This window comes from Aptenodytes forsteri, unplaced genomic scaffold (genome assembly GCF_000699145.1).
Source record: "Aptenodytes forsteri isolate BGI_AS27 unplaced genomic scaffold, ASM69914v1 Scaffold385, whole genome shotgun sequence".
Classification (NCBI taxonomy): Eukaryota; Metazoa; Chordata; class Aves; order Sphenisciformes; family Spheniscidae; genus Aptenodytes; species Aptenodytes forsteri.
The window spans coordinates 800,904-810,415 of NW_008795031.1; the positions used below are offsets into that span (position 1 = coordinate 800,904).

At 36.0% G+C, this 9,512-nt stretch overlaps 1 protein-coding gene across 1 annotated transcript in view; it reads left to right on the forward strand.

The window, feature by feature from the left end:
* The window catches only part of LRP12 (LDL receptor related protein 12), a 53,821-nt gene that overhangs the window by 24,541 nt on the left and 19,768 nt on the right, over positions 1–9,512 (forward strand). Inside the window, exon 3 of the mRNA XM_009276309.1 lies at positions 4,904–4,960. Within this exon, the coding sequence (XP_009274584.1) occupies positions 4,904–4,960 (57 nt within the window). The remainder of the gene's footprint in view (positions 1–4,903; positions 4,961–9,512) is intronic.

Below are 9,512 nucleotides of genomic sequence, written 5' to 3' on the forward strand. Positions count from 1 at the left end.
GCTATCTCAAATATATCAGTATTTAGGTAAACTTCTTGTTCTTTGTCTGAAACCTCTGGAATGCAGAAGCTTGTGTTTAATCTGAGTGTTTTGACTAAGAGGGACACTTAATTATTGGGGAGGGGGGGCTCTGCCTGTCCTTTTTGAAAACTGCATGAATATGAGTAAAACTTAAAGGAGAAGCTTAGTTTTATGCTCTGAAGTTATATGCAAATAATCCTTTGAGTCTGATATTCTTCCCATTTTGAGAGTGAGCTGTGCTGTGTAGGCTGTGGGGAAGGGAGGATGTAGGGGGGTAACATCCTAAAATGAAGGCTGCTGCATTGTGGTTAGCCTCCACGTTAGTCTGAGCATCACTGCTACTGTCTGGGTTTCAAATATATAGAACTTGGCAGCTATTTTTTCCAAACATGTCATGTTTTTCAAGTGTGAAAGGATTGGTTTTTCCCACACTTTCCCCTTACAGTTTTCTTCTGCAGTTTGGTTGGAGTGGTTGCTGCTGCAAAGTTTTCCTTGTTGCCAGCCCCACTCCCCTGGCCTGTGTTTATTTTCCTATCTGTGGTGAAACTCAGAAGATGTTAGCGAGTCAAATACCTTCCAAGGCTATGGTTTTTATCTTCCGTGTAGTTTTGTTCTCCTCTCCAGACTCCGTATAGGACTATAGGGCTCATGGCTCTTTGACCAGGATGTTTGGAAGTGACATTGTGAGGTTGTTGGGTTTTTCAGGGTGGGGTGGGGGGTGTTTAATGTAGTTTCATATAGACTGATAGGAGAGAAACGCCCCAACTGCTGGAAAACCTGAAGGCAAACCTAGTGTTGTCTTGCCTTGCTTCTGTGGTCAGTCAGCTGTGAGACACAAATCAAAAATAATTAATTCAAGTGTTCGTGGAACTACTTGTCTGTTTCTGCTGCTCCTAAGACAAGACAGCATCTCAGCTTGGAAGATTTAAGTGGGATAGAAAAAACTGATGAAGGTCAAAGGGACTGGCTTTGTGCTGTGAAAATAAAATTTTATGGATGAGTCCATCAGAATCAGTGACCAACTTTGACCATAACCATACTTTGAACATTTAGGAGATTTTTAAAGTTATTCAAGACAGAAAGGCACCTCAGAAATTGGAGATTGTTCCATACTGTAAACACACTCTAATCTCTCTAATTTAGAGATACTACCAGCAGTGGTGGCAACAAACTTGTGCACTTAAATAGAAAGCCATTAAAAGTACTTTCCATACTTTTGTTTAACCTATAGGTTACCAGTAGTTTAACATATCTTGTATCCTATTTACCAAAGATTCTATTTTGGTTTTTTTTTAGGAAAAACATCGTAAATGCTTGTTTTTATCTTGAGCCTTGTCCATTTAAAATTTTTCACTTAAATGCGGTTGATGATCATATCTTAAGCTGCAGGACTGAAGTTGACGTACATTTCTGTTTAATACCACTTCAAATAAGTGGTCCATTTCTCATAAGTATTTATAAAAGGATACAAAGGAGATGTGTATACAAGGTTACACAAGTGATTTTTTTTTTTAAGTCACAAAAAAAAAAGTGATGGAAGATGTCAGTTTTTGAAAAACAAACTTGGTTTCTCACAGGCAGAATGAATTTGTGCAGGAGCTTCTCAGTGTGTGTCTGCTAGCGCTTTGCTGTCACACGTACTTAACCAGCTCCTGTAACTGATGTGAGCAAACTTTGTGTCAAGTTTTGTTAGTTGGCACCTGTTTCAGTTTTAAACTTCAGGTTCAAATGGGAATGAACAGTAAATATTTCTTTAAAACATCAAGAAATATGAAAGCTTATTGGTGACCTAAGAAATTTTTTTTTATATACTCATGCTCTGCTGTATTAAATGATAAGCTAACAGGAATTTCAAAGATAATTATGTTTCCATATCTTAATGGAAATTACTGATCTGTTATCTGATATATTGATATTCTAGTGGACTCAGTTTATATGGAACCATGTGACATAATTGTTGAGATCATACAAGGATCATTGCCTAAAAATTTCATAAAGGTGTCAGCAGTTAGTAACGCTTAAATGGCATCTGAACACACTATTTCAGTGACAGTTTCCAATGAAAAAGGAAGTAATAATCTGAGAGGTTTCTAAGGTTCATCTTTCATGTAATGAAGGATTATTGGGATGGAAATACTTTTTTAAGAAAACCGCCTTATTTTGATATTACAGTACTTGGATCTGAGTTGAGGCTTCATCATCACACATTAGTGCTTCTTCTGACTAATCACTGAAGTTAGTTTGACAATAAATGTGACGTCACTTTGCGTCAAGTGATTAATTGTTAGATCATAAAGCATGTTTAAACGGAAAATACTAAACTGTTCTGTTTTGGATATTGACTTACGTTTTCTTCTTAATGTAAACCATTAATTCTAAGTCAATGTGTATAGGATTTGGATGTGAGTTCCCATTTTAGTATGCTTCTCGTTATTACTGATTTACAGTTTTGGTTTGTTTTTTTGTATATATATTGCTTTTCTTTCCATCACTTCAGTGTTATGTCAGTATTTTCATGTTTTGTTACTGTATTTTTATCAGAACTGGTATCATTGAAATTCTGGGGGTTTTGTTTTCCTGATCTTTATGTATAGACAGCTTGTCTGTAATTCAGATTCTGGGGCTGTCAATGGAGTGCCCAGATATTGACTGTCTTCAATGTAATTACTTCGGGGTTTTTCAGATTTCTAAATGTCAGTGAATTCCTTCTTTTTTTGTCATGCTGTTCATTTTCAGTGTTCAATAACAACTACAGATATAGTTATATGTGTTAATAACCCCGTTTTGAAAATACGAAAAGGTGAATAATCCCTACTGTAATTTGAAAGATGAAATACCAGTAAGCGATTTTTAGCTTAAAACAAGAGGTCTTGAAATGTGTTAATGTTTTCCTTATGTTGATGCAAATAATAGAAAACAAGACAATCAGAAACGTACTTCTGTGGAATCAGTTACAGGTAAAATCACTTTACAGTAAAGATGGTGTTTATTTTGTAAATTTAGACCTGAGTGTTACTGATGTCAGCAAACATTCCTTAGCATGTCAGTTTATACGCAAAATGGAGAAATTATCTGGAGAATAGCTTTTTAAAATGTATAGGTATTTTATTTTTGAAAATAGTTTAGTTGGAAAATACTTGCTCACTAATACAGTATTTGAAGTAGTTTTTGTTTTAAAATACTTCTCTCTTTTGAACATTGAGGGGAATTGTTACAGTGTGGAATTATTTTTTTTTTTAATTGAGACAAAGCAACTTAGTATGTAAATATATGGAGCAAAATTAGTACATTAAAAATGGAGGGGGGAAACGTGTCACTTGAGAGCCCAAAAATTCAGGGGTGTGTTTTGGGGGGTGGGGTGGTGGTTTTGTTTTTTTTTTAAATTAGACTTGGAATTTTTCTACAAATTCTGATCATCAGGTTTCTAACTGTATTGTGTCTTTAGGAAGTAAAAAATTATTTCTTTGTGCATTTGGTGTCAATCCTGGGAGCAATTTCTGAAACATTTGTAACCAGTGCAGTAGAGGAGCATTGAGATGCTTGCTTAGGTGTAGGTTCTAGGTCAACTCTAACAGTCTTTAAGCTTGGTATAACAGGAATTTGAGTTTTCTTCATGTTTTTAAGGTTCTTGTTACCTAAACATATCACACTTACATTGTAGTGCTGGTAGAACAACTGATTTCACATGTATGGAAATCTGTGAGACGTTGCAAATCTTCAATATTACAAAACTTTGAGGGATTAAGAGTTGTGGTTTTAAAATTTGTTTAGTAATGTATTTTAAATTTTAGATTCACTGCCTGTGTTCAAAGCAGCTTATTTATGAAAGTAGCTCTCTCCTCCCAAAATGCCTGGAAGATTTTATTAAAAATTTGTTGTAAAGGTTGAAAGAAAAAATGTTGAATAAAGGAGAGGAGAAGGAATTACAAAACTTTGAGGGATTAAGAGTTGTGGTTTTAAAATTTGTTTAGTAATGTATTTTAAATTTTAGATTCACTGCCTGTGTTCAAAGCAGCTTATTTATGAAAGTAGCTCTCTCCTCCCAAAATGCCTGGAAGATTTTATTAAAAATTTGTTGTAAAGGTTGAAAGAAAAAATGTTGAATAAAGGAGAGGAGAAGGAGAGCTGTTCAGTGGGGGAAGTGTGCACAAATACAACTTGATCTGTCACATCATGTAACAGGGCTACCACCTGTCAGCAAACGTATTCGCTTTAGCAGACGACTTTTACTTTGCAGGAGTACAAAGTAGTATGAGATTTGGAGAAATAACTTTTTTGTCTCTAACTCTTGATGACCATATGGGTCTCATTGTTCATCTTTGCCAAGTATACTTAGTTTTAATGAACACTGGGGAATTACTCTTGAAGGTAGCTAGTTCCTGGCTATATCTGAAACATCTTTCTGGATAAAGGGTATAGGCTGCAATGCGTTATGAAATAGATGGATGTTTTCCCCAGATGTCTTTATTTGCATAGCATTTACTTACAAATCTTGATCCAGGAGGAGATGGGGAAGATGCATTGAAATAAACCTTTCTTGAAAAGAAAATAACATTTGATGCAAAATCATGCAAAATCTACCATCTAAAATGCCTGAAACTTCTCAAAACTCTCTGCTACTATCAGTGTCTCATTCATTAACTTTCTAGTATATTTAATTGTTCCTAGTACACTAATGATGCTTGGGTTTTATTTTCATTGTATAGTAACTTTTTCTCTAGTTTTTCTCTAAGTTTTATCATAAAATGAACATAAGACCTTTAATGTTTAATATTAATTAAAATAACTTCAGTTTTGTTCTTTCTGTTCTGTAAAAGGGTATCTGAAGAATTTTTACAAATTTTATCTTGGAAATTAACTTATTCATTATGTTTAATTTTAGGAAATGGTGCTCTTGCAGAACATTCTGAAAATGTGCATATTTCAGGAGTGTCAACGGGTAAGTCATTTTTTGTAATGTTTAAATTTCATGCATGACTTAAATAGTAAATATTGAAAGCCACCTGGTATCTTATGAAGAGATATTTGGCTATAAAAATTATTACTGCCTTTTGCAGCATGTAATAAGGAATGAAGCAACTGGAACATGGAAAAATTCTCATAAGATAAAATTGATACCTGCATGCTCATGAACAGATTATGCTTTTCTAAGTGGACTGCTTAATTATTTTTCCATACAAACATTGAACTAAGAGAAAAGTTGGTTTAAGTTGAATTGATATTTTCTTTCCACAGTAAAGTTTTTGTGAAATGAAATTTACTGAAATGTAATTTTGGACACTGCTACTATCAAATAATATAAATCCAGGAGTTATGCGTTTTACCTGATTAGATTGAAGCAGTAACTGAAACTACTGTACACTTGACTGCACAGGTTCCTTAATATAAGAAAAAAAGAATTTTAGAACTCATGAAACTGAGAAACTGATGAGATGCTGGGAGAATATGGGGTATAAAAGCAGCACATGTTGCTCAAAGGTTGCTACATTCTCTTCCAGTAAGTTGGTCTTAGGCCTCTTTTTGGGCAGCAGCCGCGGTTGGGACTATTCTGTGTTAGTGATGTGACTGTATGTCCATTAAGGCATTAGGCGATACCAGTGTATAGTCTTTGTTCTTCAGATGTTAAGCGGTGCCAGCTAAGCTGCTGGTTGTGTTTTCTGATACAGATACTTAGAATATGTGCAAATGGGGAGACAAACAGTCTCCTTCAGTGGGCAGAAGAATACAAGCCTGATTCTTTCCATAGGGAAGCTGCCACTAATCCCTGGAAATCAAACTGACTTTCACACCCTTCTCCTAAAATAAGAGTCAAAATGCAAACTCATCCTTTTTGACAACAGCTTGCACATCTCACTGTAGTTATCCTTGCAGTATCACTACAAACCTTACGTTGCTACTTGTGCACATGGTTAAGTTTTTGGATAAATGTACGGTCAGTGGATGGTCTCTGTTTTACCATACTACCTTCTTCTTCCCTTCCATTGTTTGCCACTCAAAGACTGTCAAAAGTCTAATCATAGAAGATCTTTGCTACCCATTCTTGTGCTGCATCATGAAGAATGTTGTTGCTTTTCAACAGTAGTAATGCACCAAGTATCATATATAGTACATTTATGGCACACTGTAAATAATAAATAACAGCACTGGTACTTGCCACTGTTGGAACAATTGTTGCTGGAATTGGATTGTACGAGATACACAGACAGCCTAAAATCTAGCTATGCAGCTTTCAGGATATGTTTTAACAACCCTTCACCTCTTTGTTTACTGCAACAGTTGTGTCACAGGTCACAATACAGGCAGAAAAGCATCTGCTGGGCAAGAGGTGAATGGAATTTTTGACTCTGCTTTCAATACTTTGGCCAGCAGGCTTGAATAGGCAGTGCCAAGAAGAGGAGAACACGATGTACTTTATACGCAAGATAGCAGCAGCTGGTAGACAGACCTTTAACTACTGAGAAGAAAGATCCAGTGAGGACTTCCATTTAAAAACAAATTTTAAAAAAAATATAAAAAAAAATCGTTCTGGTGGTCCTGTGTTCTAAAATAGCTTTCCAGCTAGGGAAAAATAAATATCATACTCTTAAAGTTTCTATCTTTATATAAAGTGAAAATTCGTCACTGGAGAATTTTGGGATAATGGGGATGGGGGTGGTCTGTTAATGAAAACCTGAAGAAAGTGCATAGGCAGAGCCAATGGCATTTTCCCTACAGTTCTTTGTATGCACATCTTAAATGTTAGGTGTATGGCCCAAGTAGAAAAGATGGGGGTGGATTTAGCTGATTTTTGAGTTCCTTTGAAACAGTCTGGGTCTCCTAAACACGTTTTTGAACTTGCAGATTATGTATTTCATCAAGCATACCTGGACAGCTTTATATTTATCAGAACAATTTTAAGCGGTGTTTCTGTAAAATAGAACCAAAGACATCTGGCCTTTAATCTTTCTAAATCCAACTTTAACTTGGTGTTGAAACCAAGCAAGCGATTTTCTTGGACAGTTGCTACTGAGAAGGGATTTAAAATGAAATGATTGTCTTGATGGTAGATTTCCTGTCATGCTGCTGCTGTAAGGCTACATGACCTACCTTACTAAATTATGTTTTAATACCACAGACCTCTGTGGTCTTTGGTATTTATGCTTCTGCTGTATATTATGTCTGCCAAGTTGCAGGTACACCTCTAATATATGAGCAGGCTTTTTCTACCAACAGCAATAATGGAATGTTGTCTCTTGCGTGTAAGCTATCACTAGAGAACAAGTGTTTATGTCTTTAAAATCTGAAAAATTGAGAAGTATTTCCAGGTCTGTCTTTGGGGTATGTAGCACCATAATTGTCACAACTGCAAAACCAATCCCCCCCCCCGCGCCCCAGCCCCATGTTAAAGAACTTCTACACTGGTGAAAACACACATTCACAACAGTTTAAAAAAAAATTATAATGATTCCTTTTTACTGAGTGTCTCTCTGTATTGCAGAGCAAAGGGCATTTTAAATTAAAGCTTTACAGCTTGGCCTGGAGGCAAAGATTCCTATGCCTTCTTCCCCCGTAGTTCTCCAAATAAGACTTTCAGTGGCTCCCGAGAGTTACAAATGCAATAATTATCCTCCCTATTCATGGTTTAGACTTTATCACAACATATTCTCTTTTTCCTCTAAGCTGTTTTAAACACCTTCAGATCATTTATCCAGCTGCATTCATGTCCTTACCATGTCCAATATAATGCATACCTTATCATCTTGTGGTTCACATTGAAAGCTAATTCTTTTATCTTTTCAACTAATCTCCTGGCATTACTGTGAAGATAAATCCCTAATCTCCCTCTCCCTGCTTTTCTGAAGTGACTTTTTCCTTGACATGTTGTTCACCGTTACTACAGGTACTTTACTTCTCTAGATCTTGCTACAGAATTTTTGCATAGGTTTCTCAATTATTTTCTTGTTATAACTTGCAAGTTGAATTTTGTACTGTAAAGTTTTCATTGGCTCTCTTCTGTTTACTAGTCAACATCCCATAGGTAGTTTTCTGTAATGTAGGGCAGTGAACAAATTTCAGGAAGAAGGGAATAAGGAAACTGTTGTACGTGTTTTTAAAGAGTCTACAAGAAAATCCATACACACCAGAAAACCGCATGCACAGCTTATCCTCTCAGCAGTTTTTTTTGACCATTATTTTGCACTTTAGTCTGTGAAACATCTTCAGTCCTAATTACAGTATTGCAGTCTACTGAACAGAGTTATGGCAAAGTAACAAACAGAATTGCAAATAGATTGTTAATAAAATAAAGGCTCACAAAGGAAAGAGTTTAAAACACGTAGGAGATGGATGAGCAGAATTGTACCAAATAATATAGGGGAGTTGAGAGGAATGTAGGCAGAGACAAAACCATATAGAAATGGTTGTGCAGGAGGGGGTTGTTCCCACTCAAAAAATCTTACAACCACCAGCATGAGATTTGAAAACATCTTGGGCACGCATTGCTCTGTATCTTTGCTTCTCTATGATGCAACCTTCTCTGTTTTGTGCTTCTACCTCTGTTACAAACTCGTCTCCCTTTTTTTCTGACTCCTCTAATTTTCATTGTGCTGTTTTCTTATGTATTTTTAATACTTTTAATAAATTATTCCAAACCTAGTCAGTTTTCCTGTAATTTTAAGTTCCTATAGACATAACTGACCTGTATGACAAATGCCTGCAGGGCCACTAGCAATTGAAATTAGAAGTGCAAATTCTCCACAACTTAGTAAAAAAACGTTTGCCTCTATTCATACATGACTATTTTACGTGCTCTCAGTTGAATTGTTTTTTTGATTCCCATGCCCTTCTTGATGTTGCTCACATTCTCCATGTTTACAAACATGAATAAAATATAAGTTACATTATATTCTCAAAAGCTTTAGAAGAAACATCCTAATTAAGCAGAGGGTCAGGAATTGATTTTAAAAGGCTTGCTATGATCTTTATAAAGCAGATTCCCTTTAAAACTGTGCTAGTTCAAAAAGTTACCCTTGATTTTAAAAATCTTTCTGATAAACTATTCTCTCAAAATGACAGCACTTCCGAAGTGCAGCTTCTACACAGTTGATCTTGACCTTTATACACTTCTTAAGCAAATGGGAGATTTCTTTTGTCTCCTGCATTATAAGTAAGAGATTTCAGTGCATGAATGTATACTAAGTATGCAAATACATTTAGCTTATATCTATCATAGAATCATAGAATAGTTTGGGTTGGAAGGGACCACTAAAGGTCATCTAGTCCAACTCCCCTGCCGTGGGCAGGGACATCTTCAACTAGATCAGCTTGCTCAGAGCCCCGTCCAACCTGACCTTGAATGTTTCCAGGGATGGGGCATCCACCACCTCTCTGGGCAACCTGTGCCAGTGTTTCACCACCCTCAGCGTAAAAAATTTCTTCCTTATACCTAGTCTAAATCTACCCTCTTTTAGTTTAAAGCCATTCCCCCTTGTCCTGTCGCAACAGGCCCTGCT